Here is a 20,091-nt window from a genome sequence, read left to right on the forward strand (position 1 = left end):
GAACAAGTTTCCTATGGAAGCTGTGTAATATTCACCATCTGAGAGCTTTACGGAGACCTCAACACATTTATCACAAACGTTTTTGGTAATGCTCCTGAACTAGTCTAGGTTTACTCCTTTTGATAGATTTATTGTACCCAGTACTAAGTTTTCTTCTCCTTCCATCTATCCAGCCCCAAATTCTTGTGAAACCTCACCAAAAGTTTGAGTGCATCCTTCTACAAAATGTATGTTGCTAACTTAGTTACCAAAGGGGCCTTCTTCCAAGATTCATTATTTTTTTTTTCCATCTCAAGTAACGATGTATCTGACATACCCGAAAGTGAAACATCCCTTCCTTTTTAGGAATCCTCTTCCTCATCTGTCCTCCCCCATAAGACCTGCTTCTCACTATGCCAGCCATCAAATCCCTTACTCCTCCAGTCCACAGGAGTGGACTTTCCATCTGCAAAGGGGCTGTCTCCCTGTCACCCTCAGTGGTCCATGGCATTGAAGCTGTTTTGTGGCGTGCTTTGGTGTGATGCACAGAAGTCACCCTGTGGTCTCTGGCTATGACCCTATAAGCTGTGTATTGACCAAGTATGGGTCCCACCTTAGCTACCAGGCTAGTGTATTCCAGTTCTCCTCCCTACTGACACAGCTTCTGCCTTGTGGGCTGTGTCTCTCATTACTTTCTGCAGAGTAACACCCAGTCTCCCTGGAAGTAATTCCAACCTTTTCTCATTTTCAGTTAATTTTGCGAACTCTGGATTCAGTTATGACAAAAAAGCCCAGTGAGAAAGTGGGACACCCCTTCCTTACAGTCCATGAGAGCTCCACAGCCTGCAGCTAAGAAACACTGCCATAGTTAAAACCTCGTGTGCTTTTGGTGTTTGCTTCATGAACTTAGTGTGGGGCTTCAAATACCTTCTTTGATGAGAGATTTTAGCTGGTCAGCTTGGTGCTAAACAATTAGATAATGGACTTCAATCGATGTGTTTGTGCTCTTACCCTTTGTTAAAGTTCTGATCAGGCTGCATCTCCTTTCTTCTTGTTGTGGTAACTTCCTTATGGTTTTACTGTCTAGATTGGAGACATCAAAACTGCAGAAAAATATTTTCAAGACGTTGAAAAAGTGAGTCACAAATTGGATGGACTGCAGAGCCAAATTATGGTTTTAATGAACAGGTAGGTAATGTAACACCTTAGTGAAACTTTAAAATAGAGTTTTGCCAAGTAGCCATTGTGAGCATTCAACTGCCCTGGAGACAAGCCCATTCTATTTCTTTCTTTTGTATAACTACATCTGTCACAAGACTGACTGACTTATAGCCCCCCGGAGATGGGTGTTACTTGGTACAGTCTTGTTACCTGGATTGAAATTGGGATGCTTCACTGGATTGTACAAAGGTTTTTCTCCTTCTTTCAGGCACTGCATATTTTTTCACTCAGCTTTTTCAATATACATTTGCCTAAGTAAGTCTGAGGAGAGGAAAAGCTATTTTTGGGACCTTGTCCCATAATCGGACCTGATAGTAAAGTTGCCACCTGATAGTCTCAAAGGCTGCTGGAACACACTGTAGTAAAATGGAGCTGCATGACAGGAGGGTCAGTTTGTAATGGTTAGCACCTTGACTGAATAAATTTAGGAAATACTGTTCAAAAGTGCTCTGAAAATAATATAGTGTGGCTAATTTAGTGAAGGGAAATAATTTCAGGCAGAGAGTGTCTGCATTTAAATTAATAAAAACACAGCTAAGCCTGTTGCTTTGGTAGGCAGAATATCTAATAACCAGGTGATCCAAGTTGTCATGCCCTTTGTCCGTAAATCAGTCTCTCCTTGCCGCCTGTAATTACACCGTGAAGAGCAAATGTCAGAAACTCTCACATCTATAACACAAAAGATAAAAAATGGTCTCCTTTCTTTTTAAAATCTATTATCACCTTGGGAATTTTGAGGAGAACTCATTCATATGTCACTTACTTTCCAGAGCCTTTCTCCACCTTGGTCAGAATAATTTTGCAGAAGCTCATCGATTTTTCACAGAAATTTTAAGGATCGACTCATCAAATGCTGTGGTAAATCTCCAAATTGCTACATCTATAATGAACACCTAAATTATTCTCATAATGCTGCATGCCTGGACTTAATTAGTACCCAGAGTACACTCAGAGCTTTATAGAAACGTTCGATGTGGGATGTGTACCAAGGGGTTTTTAGTATATGTAGGGGTAAGATAGAAAATGGGGTGGGAAAAGCAAAGCCGGTCTGTATGCAGCAATGGATACTTAGGCACGCATGCAGAAATTCCAGAACATGTTTTACAGGATCTCAAAAGCACTTTGGTTTGCATTCACAGTTTGCAGTGTAGATAGGCATGTCAGAAAAGCAAATGGCAACTGCCAAGGTGTAGAGGATTAGCTTGATTTCACACAGCACTGAGGGGATGCCGTAGTTTTAAACATGGTGTTTTAACACACTGCATATAAGAGCCTTGGATTCCCATCTCAAGAAGAGATAAGAGAAAAGCTGATTGTTTACTTCAGGGGTTTCATAGAATTGTTTCAGTTGGAAAAGACCTCTCAGATTATCAAGTCCAACTGTGAACCTAAGATCACCATGACCATGTCCCAGAGTGCCACATCCACACATCTCCAGGGGCAGTGACTCCACTACCACCCTGGACAGCTTGTTCCAGTGGCTCAGAACTCTTTCAGTAAAGAGACTTTTCCTGATATCCAACCTAAACCTCCCCTGGCACAATTTCAGGTAATTTCCTTTCGTTCTGGCACCTGATGCTGGGGACAGTAAACTGATCCCCAACTCATTGCAACCTCCTTTGAGGGAACTGTAGAAAGCAATGAGATGTCCTCTCAGCCTCCACTTCTCCAAACTTAACAAGCCCTGTTCCCTCAACCGCTTCTCATAAGACCTGCTCTCTAGTCCCTTCACCAGCTTTGTTGCCCTTCTGTTTCTCCATCTGGCAGCTTTCGGTGCATGGTCCTAGCAGTGCGTGTCCACGAGCTGCCTTAACCCCAGCAGCCTGATCCAAGGCTGTGTAGAGACTGAGGGACTGACTGGAAGCAGCACGAGTCACATCATTTTGCAGGCTGTAAAGTAGGAGCAATTCTAAATTGCAGGAGAGCAGTAAGATGTCCTGAAGGGAGAGAAAACAAATTTGTTTGGAAAAGGCTGTGTTCTTCCTTTGGCTGAACTTTTAGACAGCATGAAGGTTTCTGCTGCTAAACATGTTATATGGCTTTGTACTGGGGCAATCTTTTGGTAACTCATAAAACCTGTTTAGTGTGAAGAAGAAAATGGAACCTGACTTGATCATTTATGATGTATTTAGACTGTATCTGCTGAATTTACTTGAAGTCAGTTGCAGATGCCTTTGTGAGAAGATAATTTCTTTCTTTCTATTGCTTGTGGATCTTTTATATGTAAGCCAGACAGAGAAATACTTCTGAAGACAGAGTGCAGTCATTAAAACAAACCTATGAAAATGAGGGCATAGAATTTCTGAAATGTTTCAACTGACTTTGAGAATTAACTAATGTCCTGTACTATTTATATTTTGGGTTAGACTTTGCCTTTTAAGGGTTTAAGCTCTTGAAAGTCAGCAGGTCCTAATGGCACAGGATAAATCTTAGGAATAAAGAGAAGAAAAGGATTGGATAACATATTTTACTTACTTGCACATGCACAAAGCAGTAATTCTTACTGCCTAGTAAATCTATTCTAACTCCAGATACTAGACTTCTTTTTTGTCCTCTCTCATCACTTGTCAATACACACAGGTGGGAATAAATAAATAGGTGTCTCTTCATAATATCTTCTTCTCTAGGCTAATAACAACGCTGCAGTTTGTCTTCTTTACCTGGGAAAACTGAAGGACTCCCTCCGGCAGCTGGAAGGAATGGTTCAGCAGGACCCTAAACACTACCTTCACGAGAGTGTGCTCTTCAACTTGACAACGATGTATGAACTGGAGTCATCTCGCAGCATGCAGAAGAAGCAGGCACTGTTAGAGGCTGTAGCTATTAAAGAGGGTGACAGCTTTAACACTCAGTGTCTCAAGTTAGGATAGTTCATGTCCAACTAATGTTCTCCAGCAAGGTTAAGGGTTTTTTAATTGTATATACTCCTGCTGATGTGTAAATGTGAAATAAAATCTATTCCATTATGACATTCAGTGGCATTGCTGCAGAATCTGTTGTCTCTAACAGTCTTAACACTGTGAAGACTTTGTGTTGACCTACCACCAGCTTCATCCCTACTAAACTACTGCTGCTCGGTTATTCCTCATTACAGTGTACTGTACACTGTGCATGGGTCCCTCAGAACCCATTCATAAGATGCAGCCACAGGTCCTGAGGCAACTGGCAGAGGAGGTGCCTAAGCCTCTACTACCCATTGTATTTGAGACATTGTGGTGGTCCAGTGGAGTTCCCACTGACTAGCAAAAGGGAACATAAGCCTTGCTTTTAAAAAAAGGAAAACCTAGGGAACTACAGGCCTGTCACATCTCACCTCTGTGAGCAGATCCTCCTGGAAACTGCCAGGGCATGTGGAAAATAAGGAGGTGATTGGTGGCAGCCAACACAGCTTCACTAAGGGCAAATCTTGACTGACCCGTTTGGTGGCCTTCTATGACCGCACTACAGCATTGGTGAGTAAGGGAAGAGCAACTGATTTCATCCACCTGCACTTGTGCAAGTCATTTGATGCTGTCCTGCACAACATCCATGTCAGTACATCAGAGAGACATGGATTTGATGGATGGATAATGAACTGGCTGGATGGTCACACTCAAAGAGTTGCACTCAGCAGCTTGATGTCCAAGAGGAGACCAGTGTTCCTCTGGGGTCAGTACTGGGACTGGTGCTGTTTAATGTCTTTGTCAGTGATATGGACAGAGGAATCAAGTCACCCTCATCAAGTTTGTCAATGCCACCAAGCTGTGTGGTGCAGCTGAAACGCTGGAGGGACAGGATCCATCCAGAGGTACCCTGACAGGCTGGAGTGGTGGGCCCTTGCCAACCTCATAAAGTTCAGCAAGGCCAAGTGCGAGGTCCTGCAGCTAGGTGAGGGCAAACTCAAGCACAAACACAGGCTGAGCTATGAGTGATTGAGAACTCACAGCCCAGAAAGCAAATCACACTGTGGGCTGCATCAAAAGCAGCACAGCCAGCAGGTCAAGGGAGGGGATTCTCCCCCTCTACCACACCTCTGTGAAACCCCACCTGGAGTACTGTGTTCAGCCCTGGAGCCCTCAGCATGAGAAGACATGAAACTGTTAGAGCAGGTCTGAAGGAAGCCACAAAGCTGACAGGGGGGGCTGAAGCACCTGCTCTGTGAGCACTGAGGGGCTGAGAGAGCTGGGGTTGTTCATCCTGGAGCAGAGAAGGCTCTGGGGCAACCTTGTAGAAGTTTTACAGTACTTAAAAGGGGCCAACAGAAAAGGTATGGAAGAACTGTCTATGATAGAGAGTAGTGATAAGGGGTAACGATTTTAAGTGGAGAGAGGACAGATTTAAACTGGACAGGAGGCAGAAATGCTTTACTGTGAGAGTGAAGAGATACTGGAACAGGATACCCACAGAAGGTGTGGATGCCACCTCCTGGAAAGTGTTCAAAGCTAGACTGGATGGGGCTTTGAGCAACCTGACTCAGTGGGAAGTGTCCCCACCTATGGCAGGGGGTGCTGGACTAGATGATCTTTGAATCATCGAATGATTTCAGCTGGGAAAGACTTTTAAGGTCATCAAGGCCAACTGTTCTGTAACTACAAAGTCTGGTGTACCATGTTCCTCGGCACTGTATCTCTGTGTCTTTGAAATACTTCTGGGGACGGGGATTCAACCACCTCTCTAGGGAGCCTGCTGCAGTTTAACAGTCCCTTTCAGCTCAAACTGTTCTCTGATTCTACAATTCCAGTTAATAAATTTGACTGCGATACATAAACTACTATTCTGTAACAGAGATCCTCACCATTTAGCTGGAGGTCAGGTGTCATGCCGTATTGTGCTTTGAAGAAGCTTGCTTGTCTTTCCCAATCCTACAGGAGCCACCATCATGCAGCATGCTCAAGCCACTTGCCTTTTTACAATCAAAGAGTAACATGCTTCATTTTTTTTTGATTCAGTAGTACCTTATCCTCACTGCAGTGTAAATGATAGCCTGTGTTCTGAGCAGCAGAGAAGAAAAAACTCTGTAATCACAGTCACTGCCAAATAACCATTAAAAAAAGAACACCCCAAAAACATCATCCTCTGTTCTCTCAAAGTTCCTCTAAACTCCTATTCATATGTAGTACTATGTTACCAGTTCAGTGTGTTTGCTGTGTTCATGTCACTGGATCAAAACACCAGTAGAAGAGACTGGGACTGGGTGACCTTTAAGCTCAGTGAGCCATTAAACAAGTGACATCTTGACATGCAGAATAATTAAAATTTAAATACAAAGGGGTGTGATCACTGCTGGAGGTATGCAAATTGCTAGCTCTTTATAAAATGCCAGAGAGAGCATCAGTGTCACTTTATAGCATGGATTTAACACACACACGCGAGTTAAGGGTTTGGATTTCCCAGACCCATCCAGTTACACATCTGAATGCTCTACATGGTGTTGAAGCATTAAAGCTAAGGATAAAAATTGTCCTCAAAACATTAATTACACCAAGTATTCCTGTTCAATTCAATGAATCTGGCTGAATTTAATGAGGGTTCCTGGTGTAAATGAGCGCAGAGCTCACTTTTAAAACGCAGCATACATGTGTCAACTGGCCAAGTGAGAAGAGCTGCAGAAAGCAGAGCCTGAAGGAGCTGATTGTTGCATCCCAGTCTTAAAGCTTAATGTGCCTTAGCTGAAGTTTTGCATTTAAAATTCCTCTTTTTATAAAGAGGAGCAAAAAGGTTGCACTTCAGACATTCAGATAATTATGTTATGCACAGAGACCCTGAGCCTCAAAAGGACTTAAGCATCTCTGTCACTCCAGTGCTATCTCTCTGTCATTCCAGTGCCTAACTGCAGCTCAGGTGGTAACAGCATACTCTTACCAGCTGGGCACTTACATTCACCCTGTGCTTCAGTTTTTGGTCTGAACTCATTAAATGTTCCTCAGAGGGCATATACAGACATGTCTGAGACTCCACAGTGTACTGGAAAGGATAACCATTTCTCCACCTACCTCATCTTTCATGTCAGCAACAGCACTGGTGCAGTCCTGTGTATCTGGACAAGGAAAATGACCCAGTGGAAAAACTCAGCAAGGCAGGAAACACCCTACTCAGCTTCATCTTCATCCTGAGGCTTTCAACACAAGGACGTGCTGGGAATTACCATCCCACCTCAGAAGGCTGCCAAGTTTTCTACACTGTGGTGGCCTAAGAAATGGTAGATAGAAAATTATAGAATCGTAGAAGCATTTTGGTTGGAAAACACCTTTTAAGATTATTGAGTCCAACCGTTATCTAACTCTATTAAGCCTGGTGCTAAAAGATAGCCCTCAGCACCACATCTCTGCATCTTTGACACAGCTCCAGGGATGAGGATTCAACTGCCTCCCTAGGAAGCCTGCTCCACTCTTCTCATATCCAACCTAGACCTCCCCTGGGGCAACCTGAGGCCATTTCCTCTCATCCTATCACTTGTTACTAAGGAGATCAACACCCACCTGGCTCAAACCTCCTTTCAGGTAGTTGTAGAGAGCCAGAAAGTCTTCCCTCAGAATCCCTTTTCTCCAGACCAAACAACCCCAGTTCACTCAGCCACTCATCACAAGACCTGTTCTCCAGACCCTTCATCAGCTTTTTTGCCCTTTTGTAGACATGCTCCAGCATCATAATGTCCAAAACTGAACCCAGGACTCAAGATCTGGCCCCACTAGTGCTGAGTACAGGGGCACAATCACTTCCCTAATCCTGACACAGACCAGGACACTGTTGGCCTTTTTGAGCCAGCATGTACTCAGGTGGCCACATTCAGCCAGCAATACCCCCAGGTCTTTCTCTGCTGAGCAGCTTTCCAGCTACTCTGTCCCATTCTTGCAGCCACATAGTTGTCCACCTAATCTATTGTAAAGCCTATTATTGACCATCAACAATTTGCTTTGAGTCCTCTTGCAGAAGGCAAGACCACTGATCTCTTAAGCTGGTCATGAGAAACTGAGGTAAAATCCACTTTGGAAAATTTTGTGTTGATCAGACAATAACACAGAGGTACCAAAAAAGCTATCTTCAAACCCCTCAGCTCAGTATCATTTCTCCTACTTTTTTTTTTTTTTTTAAACTCTAATCCTGGAGGAATTAAAATATTCCCCCTGCCTCAACTAACACTCCCAATGTGATGTTGCAGGAACCACTTACATAAATTTTCATACTACATCAATGCACTGAGATTTCCCACTAGCTGCAGTAAAACAGACTCATATTTTTGGATCAAAAATTGATTTCACTTGGCACTTTTAGATACATGGTGGTTGTGTGTGTGTGTGTCTAGTTTGCCCTGAAAATCAACCACGGTTTTCATCTGAAGGAGCAGTGTTTCTCCCTCCCTCTCTGGAATGATTTCTATTAACAATTTTTTTCTGCCCAGCTGTTTCCTCCCAGTGTAACCTCCCATGTAGTATCTTCACAGGTGTGGAATCTTTATACTCTGCCCCAAATTGCTTTTTTTTTATCCTGGCTGATAAAAACCCAACACTTACAGAGAGCAAAGCTTTCATCACCCTCTGAAAGACACCCAAGCGCACTAAAGGGCACAGGCTCAAAAAGTGTTGACAGCAAGAGCCCTGCAGCCTCCAACAGCTCTCAGCAGCAGAATGCATTGTGCTATGAAAATGATGAACGATCTCTGGCGGGGCGATCTTGTGTTATCCATGACAGGCAGGAGATGGGAGCTGCACTGGGTGTATATATTCCTCCAGAGACATGACAAAACAAGGTGCTTCAGTCCTTCCCAGGTCACCTGCTCTATCATTTGGGTGTTGGTCTCTCATTCCTAGTAACAAGTGATAGGGCAAGAGGAAATGGCCTCAAGTTGCACTAGAGGAGGTTTAGGTCAGACATCAGGAAAAATTTATTGACTGAAAGCATTCTTGATGACTGGAAATGGCTCCCCGGGAGGTAGTTGAATCCTTATCCCTGGAAATGTTGAAAAGCCACAGAGATGTGGTGCTGAGGTACGCAGTTTAGCCATCAGACTTTGTAGACTTAGAGAATGGTTGGATTTGATGATCTTAAAGGTCATTTTCAACCAAAACAATTCTAAATCCACCTAGAGAAATATAATCAGCAAGCTGCTGAAAGCAACTGCTGCAGGCAGCTGCTTCATTGTCCATCCCCCATCACAGTCTCCCAACTGTAAATCTCTCTGGAGGAGAGGGTGTTACCTGCTCGTTCTTCCCATTCCCTCTCCTAGTCTGTTATGGCTGTGCTGATAGCTCCTGCTGCTGCCTCCTCCACTTCTCTTGCTGCAGAGAGAGATCAAAATGGAAAGGCCCTTAGGAGGAATGAAAAAAATCACACTGACTATTGTTGAAAAATCCCAAACAAAAGCAGGAGGAGGATGAGTTAGATTGGACACAAGGGACTGATACCAGCACCAGGAGAAAGCAGTCATTTCACTTTACATTCAGAAACACATTTTTCTGTGGTGTATAAATCAAAGAAATAAAACTTGCTGCTGGCAGTAACTTGTTTATTCCTGTAGCTGTACCTTCAAAACTCCAGAGAGCTTATTCCTGAACCCATGTATAAGAGGACACTTGCTGTACAAGAGGACACTCAACTACTTCTTCCAGACAAGTGGCACTAAACTCCCTGAAGTGATGCGGCAGATGACATGGCACAGCGTCCGTGCAAGCTGACCTGATGGGTGTCTGACCAGAGTTAAACTCTTATCTGCTGGTGACACTGATTTTTCATCAGTGGCTTGTGACCCACTACACAAAAGCCAACACAGGCTGAGTGGAACACTGGACAGGCTTGCATTTTGCAAGCGTGGGTTGTGCCTGCAACCCCCTGCCAAAAATTCCCCCAGGAGCAGAACAAAGGGTCAGCTGTGTCCCTGCATCTCATCCAGCTTGCAACCCAAGACCTTAATGCAGGCAATGTGCCCTTTTAGTCCACACTACCCAACCTTTAAGATAACAGCTAGTGCACGTCAAAATTGCAACTTAGTTTTCAGAAACACTTACAGAAATAAAGCCTCCCATGCTCCCCAGTGAGGTGGCTGAATCCCCATCCCTAGAGGTGTTCCAAAGATGAGATGTGGTGCTGACTTACATGGTTTAGCACCAGACTTGGTACCAAGGTAGAGAATGGTTGATCTTAAAGGTCTTTTCCAACCAAAACACTTCTATGAGTCTATGATAAAGCACCCCAAAATGGTTAAAAGTACCATAGCTCCAAAGTGAGGAAAACATTGCCACCTCCTCAGGTTTCTGTGCACACCCATAGGAAGGACAATGGGAAACTTCAGTTACCTACTGCCTGCTACACTGGGAAAATTCACACAAGCCAAAGCTTTAACTTCTTTCTGGATTCTTGTTTATTCAGGACTGCCAGGCAGGAGCGTGTACTGTACCTGGCTGAAATCATAGAATCACAGAAACATTTTGGTTGGAAAAGACCTTTAAGATCATTGAATCTAACCATTATCTAACTCCACCAAGTCTGGTGCTAAACCATGTCCCTCAGCACCTCATCTCATGTCTTTGAAACACCTCCAGGGATGGGGATTCAGCCACCTCCCTGGGGAGCCTGTTCCACTCTCTGAAAACTGTCTGGAAGTTTCTTCTAATACCCAACCTAAACCTCCCCTGGTGCAACTTGAGGATGTTTCCTCTCATCCAATCGATTGTTACTAAGGAGAAGAGACTGAGGGCCACCTCATTCCAACCTCCTTTCAGGTAGAAATTAGCACTCAGACTGCAGTCAGCACAAAGCCCCCAGAGAACATCTAGAGGGTGAAGCAGGAAGTACATCTGTCCAGTTCACAAAATTTGTCATTGTAAAGAGCAATGACCAATGCCAAAATGCTTGGGTGCCCATTAGTGAGGAACTACACAAGATCATGGGACAGGTTCCATTCACCCCTGCCATAGGCAGGGACACCTCCTACTAGACCAGGTTGCTCAAAGCCCCATCCAACCTGGTTTTGAACACTTCCAGTCTTGAAGCCTCAACAACTTCTCTGGACAACCTGTTCCAGTGCCTCACCACCTTGACAGTAATTAATTTCTTCCTAAGTCTCATCTAAATACTGCAAGACATTTACTGAAAACTGGATCTAGGTTATTAACCTCTACTCTTCTCCATCTCCAAGTGAAACACACACACCTAATGATTTCTCCTCTGCTAGAGAACAAGAAGCAGAAGCAGCACAAGGAAGAACTGCTGATTAACAACAACAGTAACACCATTGTTCAACGTGTCCTTAATGTGAGCACAAGAACAAACAAAAAACATCCCCAAGTCAAAGTAATTTTATTAATAACTCAAAAGAGCAAATTGCTACATTTTTCTGAGAGAAAACCACAGCTTTAGGTACCCAGGGCAGAATTTGGAAAGCTGCCTTCAAAAATGCCTATTATGCAAATTTATCTGATGCACATTTTTAGACAAGAATGAAGAGAGGTTTATTTTCTTTAATTAAAACCAGAATCCTACATAGTTCATTAGCATGGATTCAGAGCAGAATGAATATTAATGTAGCCCACCTCTCCCAATTTTACCTGCCAGAAATATCAAGGATTTTTTTTTTAAGTTAGAAGATGGATTCCTGAGCAATTAGAAATGCAACTAGCTAATGTCACTGCAAAGCTGCTGGCATCTTTGAAAACCATGAGAGATCAAGAAAACCTCTTTGACTGGAAAAAGGCAAATGACACTGCCAAAATGACACTGCCATCTTCAACAAGGCAAGAAAAAAGATCTGGGGAGCTAAAGGCAGATCAGCCTCACTTCAGTCCCCAAAGAAATTAGAGAGGATGACACTATGGAAGTCATTCCAGGTACCAAGTGATGGGGAACAACCAGTCAAGGCAAATTTAGCAAGGGCACATTCTGCCTGGCCATCCTGACTGCCATCCAAGTTGCCAAGACTGGCTCTGTGGAAGAGAAATGGCAGATGTCATTCGCTTCACACAAAAAGGCCTTTGAAGAAAGCATGTCCCACAGGAGCACTGTAGCTAATTGCTAAGGATATGAACTAAGGATACGAACTACAAGCTGGGTGAAAAACATCTGGACCATCAGACTGGAAAGAGTCAGCGAGTAGTTAAAGTCTAACTGCTGGATGCTACAAGTGATACTCCTCCACAGTCAAAACTGGGCCAAAACATGTTGAACATCTTCCTTAAGAGAAGACAGTCCAGTTTGTCTAGGCTGGAGGAGAAGGCTGAAAGAAGGCCTAACTACAGTTTCCCACTAGAGAAATGGCTGAAGAACAGAGCCAGACTCTTCCTAGGCATCCTCCAACAAGGAGAGAGAAAACAACTCCAAGCTGTGACCAGGGAGCTGGCAACGAAGAACAAAAGCTTCCCCGTGACAACAGCTAAGTGCCAGAACAGCTGCCCAGACACACTGTGGAACCTCCCACACTGAAGGTTTCCAAATCTCAACTTCATGAGCAACTTGGTCCAATTTTAAAGTCGGCCTGATACTTTTCAGGGAGCTGGACTAGATGACCTCCAAAGGATCTTTCAGCCTGATTTTTTCTATAATTCTGTGATTCCAGTTGCATATGTAAATAGAAGAAGTCTAATCAGTGATAAGCCACCAATCACAAGGTGGCAAGGGCTCCAGGCTGTTCCACCTGTCATGTCTCAGACACCATTACTGTGCTTCTTCAGCCAAAAATTTCATATACTGTTTCCGAGCAGGAAAATCTTCAGCAGGCCTGTTGTATGCTGTCCAAACAGGTTCTCCAACGAACAGCCTCATTGCCTTCACGTAATTCTGTCAAAGAACAAGAAGTGACAAGTAATTTAAGAGCTCTCTTCCATGGGATCTTCGTTGTGAAGTTCTGTTTCATTTGCACTTCTGCTGATTTTTGAAATCACTTCAAGATGGACTGAAAGCTTCAAGTGCTCCAGAAAATTACACCATTATGCTGTCGTTCCTGCTCCCAGCTACTGCAGTGGGAAATTTTGCACCTATGCTGTGATATATTGTGTCACAACCAGTGCCTCCAGATCAGGAAGAGGCAACACTTCTCCCTGTTTGAAAGAAATAGAAAAAAAAAAAGTCCTGCTTGTGCATATCTTTTGCACTGGATCAACAAAATTATAGCAATGAAGCATCTAAACCCTACTTGCTTAGTTAAACAACAGTAATCAGAATACCTGAGATGACTACAGGAGGGTTTGGAGAAATATCAGAAGCTTCAAAGTGAGATCCATACAAGCTTGGGTGGAGAGGGTGTAAACTATCCAAAAAAGCTCAATGCTATAGAAAGTTAAGGTCTCCAGATTTCAACAGGAGAAGCAACAGCCCTTGATAGCAGCTCACTAAAAGTATGCCAGGAGCAAGGTACAGCTGTGCCAGCACAAAATGGGATTCTATGTCCTGCAGAAGTGCTCCAAGCACTGAGTTATGAGGAATTCTCCTCTCTTCTGTCCACTGTGCTTTAGATCTTGTTTTGTAAACACTAAGTGCTTCTCTTGCACTCAGGTGCTCAGCAATGTCAAGGATAAAGTTAGGCCCTTAAAGAATTTAACTGCAAAATGCAAGAGTTTAAAAGCACCTAAAGAATTGACTGTGAAGATGGCACTTCTGGGCAAAAGTTTCTGAAGTGGACAAACATTAAGACCTCTTGTGGATACAACCCAAATGTCTGACATTTATTCTATGTAAAGAAAATGGCAATTGTGGCTGATTCGGTGTGGATCTCAAAATGCAGATGTGAAAAGTTGTGTTTTTCACCAAAGCAGCACCTCCTTTTTGTGACATATTTGGTAGCTTCGATCTGGACAGTGAGCCAAAATTACACTGTCCTCAAGACTATCCCAGAGCTGGGATTTTGCCACAGAGGAGACAGCAGACATTGCCCCATTTTCCTGGGATACCGCTGAGGTTACAGGCACAGTTATAAAAGCCCACAAGGACAGACACACAAATCAGGATCACGTGTGCCAATCTCACAGCCACACTGCCAAAAATACTTTCTGAAATCAGGTCACCTCCCGCGGAGCAAGCATCCAGTCTAGCACACGCTAGCTGCAAGCAGCAGCTCTGGACCCTTACATCCTTACATCCTGAAGGTGAATTCAGTACTCATGAAAAAAGCCACTGCTGGACAGACATGTTCTATCTCCATGAAAACACACAACAAGGCGACACAGAAGGATCCATCTCCACCTGAACTGACAGTCTGGGCAGTTGTGGGAGGGGCAGCCACAAGGCTTGGCATTCACAGAAAATATGCTACAGGTATCACGTGGCAATGACTTGCACTTAGAGCTGACAAGAGGAAGCTGGATTTGTGACCTGCAGATGAAAGGTTCAGATGCTGTGAATTATTTAGTATTTTTCATATTCCTACTTCATATTTAATATGTTTTGCTAACGAACTGCAACCCTCAGCACATGCAGTTACTACCGTGATACACGCTCACATGGATCTGACATCAAAATGTGCAGTACCCCCTAACAACATACGTTCTCGTCCAGCGTGAAGCGGTGGTAGATGCCAGCAGGGAGGGTTATCATGTCTCCTTTCTCCATGGAAATCCGGATCCATTTGTCATCCTTGTCTCGAACATCAAAATAGCCAGACCCATCTAAGATGTAGCGGATTTCATCATCTAGGTGTAGGTGTTCTTCATAGAATGTTTTTATCTAGGAACAGCAAGTATCTCATAAAAATCCTGAATGCATGCTAGAGCAAGTGCATGCACCCAAAGGAGGCTCTGACACTGTGGGAATCCCATGCTGGAGCAGGCTCCTGGAGGGACCTGTAGCCCTGTGGAGAGAGAGGAGCCCACACTGGAGCAGGTCTGCCCTCAGGCCTTGTAACCTTGTGAAGGACCCACACTGGCACAGTCTATTCCTGAAGGCCTGCACCCATGCTAGAGCAGTTCATGAAGAACTGCAGCCCATGGGAAAGACTCACACTGGACAAGTTTGTGGAGGACTGTCTCTTATGGAAGGAACTGCACATTGGGGCAGGGGAAGATTGTGAAGAGTTCTTCCTCTAAGGAGGAAGGAATGACAGATACAAGGTGTGATGAAACCCCCATTCCGTGTCCCCTTGTACAGCTGAGGAGGAGGCAAGTAAAAATATGAGTAAAGTTAAGCTTGGAAAGAAGGGAAGGGTGGGGGGGAGGTATGTTAAGATTTAGGGGATGCTTTTTTTCATTTTCTTACTCTGCTTTTCTTGGTAATAAGGTAAACTACTTATCCTCAAGCTGCCCCCTACTTCACCCATAACAGTAACTGGTGAGTGATCTCCCTCTCTCTACATTTACCTCAACAGGTTGTGTTTTTTCTCCCCTATCCAGCTGAGGTATGGAGTGATTAGAGACTTCAGTGGGCACCTGGAGTCTAGTCAATGTCAACCCACCATAACTGGCAAATGAAAGTTTGACGGGAATACAGGGAAGTGTCACTGGGTTGCTGTCCTCAGGGCAGAGTAGCAAGCCAGCACCTGGAAAGCAGGAAAGCTCCTTCTAGGGAGAGCCTGGCATCATTCACATTCAGCGGTTATGAAATCTCTGAAGACTGGAGACTTCGATGGAGACTTTCAAAATCCTGGGCATGCTCCTGTGCAACCTGATCTACATGAACCTGCTTTAGCAGGAGGCTTGGAGTAAATGATCTTCAGAGGTCCCTTTCAACCCTCACCATTCTGTGACACAGCCAGGTTACAGGCTTCCTAAGTGGAAAAAAACCTTGTACAGGGAACTTACCCCTCTGATTCTATGAGGCTAACATTCACTTTGAAAAGACTTATTTTGTAAGCAGCCACTAGGATGGCTTCAAAGCTCATGCCCAGGTGGCAACCACCTGCCTTCATCCCAGGGAGGCTGCAGACTGGTCAAACACTGGCAAGGCTCTGCTGCCAGGAATCTTAAGTTTTGAAACGAGAGCATCCTTAAACTCTCTTAGTTCTGAAATGACAATATTCTTAAAACATCTTTGGTTTGAAATGACAATATCCTTGAAACTTCTGAAAGCAATCTACAGACACAAAAGGCCTCAACTTCTTTTAGAACAATGTCAAAAGTGTTTTTCAAAGACTTCAGTGCAGGCTGCACTCGACATCTGCAACCCTGCTCAGAGTGTGCAGGTGTTCAAAAGCTGTCTGCACACTCTAGTGGTAGACTTCCAAAATCCTCATGGAAAGCAAAGACTCTCATACCTTTTCCTCATAATTTGGAAGCTTGTCTTTATGTATGGTTATTATATCCATCCAAGAATAATTTTCTGCTCTCCGAATCTCTTGCAGACACGGATCAGTCTCATAGTTATCAGCATCCAACTAAAACACCGGCAAGGAGCAAAATAAATACATGTTTTAAAGCGTTCAGACACAACTGCTCAATTCAGGACAGAATTCAAGGCACCAACAGGGAAAAACCTGAGCTGCTGGGAGCGTGGGTGGCGCCATGGTACAAAAGCTGCAGGCAGACGTACGCGCAGCCAGCCCACCCTGACACAGTCCCAGTAGGGTGGGGGTTGGAGGGGACCTTTGGAGGCCATCCAGCCCAAGCCCCCTGCTAGCGCCGAGTCACCCCGACTAAACCATCCCCTCTCCCAGGCTCGGCAGGCACACCAATGGCCGCCGCCCGCTGCCGCCCCGCCAGACCGAGCACCCTCACCCCGCCTCTGCACCGTCCCGACCGGCATCGGGGCAGGCCCGAGGCGGCGGCGCCGCCACGCCAAGGCCCAGCAGCCGCCCCACGGGCCAGACCGGGCTCTCCCGCCCTTACTTTACGGTAGACGACGCCGAGGCTGCGCAGCTGCTCCAGGCTGACGGCGCAGTTGGGCTGCAGGCGGTGAGGAGCCCGCTGGTCCTCCTCCGACTCGTCCATATACCAAGCCTCCACCATGGCGTCGCCGGGATCACGACACTGCCGCGCCGGCCTGCGCGGAAGCAGCCCAACCCCGCGGGGCTGGCAGGGCCGGGCAGGAGCGCGGTCGGCTCCGCGCCGCCAGCTTGCGCGGGGTGCGGAAGAGGCACGACCCGCAACTCAAAACACGCTGCAACGGCACAAACTACAACACAGGAGGCTTCACTGAACGTAAGGAAAAACTCTCCTGTGGGGTGCCGGAGCCCTGGACCAAGCTGCCCAAAACGGTGGTGGCATCTCCTCTGGATACTGCAGGGGAGCTTAGGAGAGCCAAGGGAGCTTCAGATTGGGCACTAGGAAAAATGCTCAAGAGCAGTCAGGCATTTGAACAGGTCTTCAAAAAACATGCAGCTCTTAAGATAGGCAGGTTATTAGATGCCACCTCTTCTGGGTGTGCTTTGTGACATTCTGCCTAAGCTAGAAATCTCATCAGAGAAGGCAGGGCCTTTTCTTTCCAGCCAAACGTCCAAAAGCAGGCAACAGCTGGGTAATTGTATGCATACTTGCTAAGAACCAGAAGGGAAAGTCTAATCCGTGCACACTACCTTACTCAAGCTAAGTTTTGCCATGAGAGAAACCAAAGAATCCTCAGTCACCTATTAACTACCAAGAAGCCAGTTTCCTCATTCCATCAGTTCCTACAAGGGTTCGGATTGGAAAGCACCTTTAAAGGTCATCTAGTCCAACCAATCACCTGGGCTATCTTCAACTAGAGCATGCTGCTTTGAGCCCCATCCAACTTGACCTTGAATGTTGTCAGAGATGGGGCTTCTACCAGCTCTCTGGGCAACACGTACCAGTGTTCCACCACCCTCACTGTAAAAAAAATACAAAATTCTTCCTTTAACCTAAAGCTCCCAAGTTTTGAACCATCACCTGCCACAACAGGCCCTGCTAAGAAGGTTGTCCCCATCTTTCTTATTGGTCCCCTTTAAGTACTGAAAGGCTGCAACAAAGTCTCCCTGGAGTCTTTCCTTCTCTAGGCTGAACAATCCCAACTCTCTCAGCCTGTTCTCAAAAAGGAGGTGCTCCAGCCCCTTATCTTCTCTGTGGCCCTGCTCTGGATTGGCTCCAATAGGTCCACATCCTTCTTGTGCTGAGGACTCCACGCTGAACCCAGGGATTTGTGAGATTTCACAAGCATGTAGTAGAGGGGCAGAATCACCTCCCTTGACCAGCTGGATACCCTTCTTGAGATACAACCTAGAACACAGCTGGCCTTCTGGGCTGCTTCATGCAGCTCTCTACAACCTCATGTTTTGCCTCAGTGATAACAATGCATAAGAAATATGAAGAAGTGAAGCTTCAGCAGCCCTGTCATTCCTTGGCTTCACCAAGGACATATCATGCCCGATGAACTTGGTGGCTTTCTATGATGGAGTTACAGCACCAGTGCCTGAAGGAAGAGCAACTTAGGTCATCTACCTGGACTTATGTAAAGCATTTGACGCTGTCCTACATGACTGCCTGGTTACCCAATTGGAAAAGTAGGAACTTGAGAGATGGATCACTTGCAGGATAAGGAAATGGCTGGATGGCCACACAGAGTTGTAATTAGTGGCTCAATATCTAAATAGAACCAGTGACAAGCAGTGTCCCTCACAGGGGTCAGTACTGGAACCAGTGCTATTTAATGTTGTCAGTGATATGGATAGTGGTGTTGAGTGCACCCTTACCAAGTGTGCAGATGGTATCAAGCTGTGTGGCCCAGATGACATGCTAGAAGGAAGGGATGCCATCCAGAGGGACTTAGGCTTGAGAGGTGGGCCCAAGCTAGCCGCCTCAAATTCAACAAGGCCAAGTGCAGGGCCACACACCTAAGTAGGGCAATCCCAAGCACAAATACAGGCTGGGCCAGGAGTGGCTCAAAAGCTCTGTTGAGGACTTGGGGATGTCACTTTACCAGAAAAAAGAAAATCAGCATGAACTGGCAGTGTGTGTCTGTAGCCCAGGCAGCCAACCACACCCTGGGCTGCATCAAGAGAGGAGGATCGCCTCCCTCATCCCTCTGGTCACAGCCTCTGCGCTCATAAGACTCCATTTGTAGTACTGCATCCACCGCAAGAAAGGTATTAAATTGCTGGAACAGATCCAGAGGAGGCCCACAAAGATCATCAGAGGGCTGGAGCACCACCTCTCTGGTGACAGGCTGAGAACACTGGGGCTGCTCAGCCTGGAGAAAAGAAGGCCCCAGGGAGACCTTATAGTGGCCTTCCAGTGCCTGAAAGAGGCCTACAAGAAAGCCGTGAAGGGACTTTTTACAAGGTTCTGTAGCAACAGAAGGAGAGGGGATGAGTGAAAACTTGAGCAGGGCAGATTCGGGATATTAGGAAAAAATTATTTACAGTAATAATACAGGTGGTGAGACAAAGGAACAGGTTGTCTAGCAAGGCTGTGGATGCCCCCTCCCTGGAGGTGTTCAAGGCCAGGCTGGACAAGGCACTAATCTAATGGAAGATGGCCCTGCCAATGCCAGTGGGGTTGGGACCAGGTATCCTTAAATTTCACTTCCAACCCAAGCCATTCTATGAATCAATGATTTAAATAATTCAGTTACTTCTAGTTTAAGCTCTACTGTTCAACAGTATGAAGGTACCTCAGAAAGAAGTTGACAAAGACAGTATAACAAACCTGTTTGCTTTTCCCATATAAATGAATAGAAAATAAAACTATGTTGATTACTGGTAATTACTCTCTAATTCAAGTGCACATTAGCCATTCCATTAATCTTGTCTTTGACTAGGAAAAAAAAATTAATTCAAACGCTTGACAACCGGAAGATCTGAACATCTTCAGTTCCACTTCAGATAAAATGGCCAATTATTACCTTTGGGACATCACTAAGAGGAACTAACAATGCTAATGAGAACCAGTATGCATTACCAAAATAAAAAACAAAATTACTTAATGGAAACAGGAAGCCAGAAACAAAGAGCTTGGACATTAAATGCTACATGGGAGAGAAGAGCAAAATTTCACTGCTCGTGTTTACCTGTGACCTGTTTTGTTCCTGCTACCTTGCAAAGTAACA

General features: G+C 45.1%; 2 protein-coding genes across 10 annotated transcripts in view; one reads left to right on the top strand and one right to left on the bottom strand.

The window, feature by feature from the left end:
- The window catches only part of TRAPPC12 (trafficking protein particle complex subunit 12), a 45,289-nt gene extending 41,118 nt beyond the window's left edge, over positions 1–4,171 (top strand). The window contains exons 10-12 of the mRNA XM_064145932.1: positions 1,067–1,167; positions 1,971–2,058; positions 3,828–4,171. Coding sequence (XP_064002002.1) covers positions 1,067–1,167; positions 1,971–2,058; positions 3,828–4,070 — 432 coding nt within the window. The 3' untranslated portion in view covers positions 4,071–4,171. The remainder of the gene's footprint in view (positions 1–1,066; positions 1,168–1,970; positions 2,059–3,827) is intronic.
- The window catches only part of ADI1 (acireductone dioxygenase 1), a 42,485-nt gene extending 24,285 nt beyond the window's left edge, over positions 1–18,200 (bottom strand). For 2 of the 9 annotated variants that reach the window (XR_010302785.1, XR_010302786.1), the window contains exons 1-5: positions 16,920–18,200; positions 16,349–16,468; positions 14,647–14,826; positions 9,375–9,455; positions 7,173–7,368 (exon numbers count right to left, since the gene is read on the bottom strand). Coding sequence is in view for 3 of the 9 variants with exons in the window: in XM_064145935.1 (XP_064002005.1) it covers positions 12,823–12,945; positions 14,647–14,826; positions 16,349–16,468; positions 16,920–17,039 (543 nt within the window). In the remaining 6 variants the exon portion in view is untranslated. Of the gene's footprint in view, positions 1–990; positions 7,369–9,065; positions 9,260–9,374; positions 9,456–11,453; positions 12,946–14,646; positions 14,827–16,348; positions 16,469–16,919 lie in introns of those variants that run through there. The other 7 variants (XR_010302784.1, XR_010302783.1, XR_010302781.1 and 4 more) reach the window with 7 other exon arrangements.
- Between the last annotated feature and the right edge of the window lie 1,891 nt (positions 18,201–20,091).

The sequence above is a fragment of the Pogoniulus pusillus genome, chromosome 7, assembly GCF_015220805.1.
Source record: "Pogoniulus pusillus isolate bPogPus1 chromosome 7, bPogPus1.pri, whole genome shotgun sequence".
Lineage (NCBI taxonomy): Eukaryota > Metazoa > Chordata > Aves > Piciformes > Lybiidae > Pogoniulus > Pogoniulus pusillus.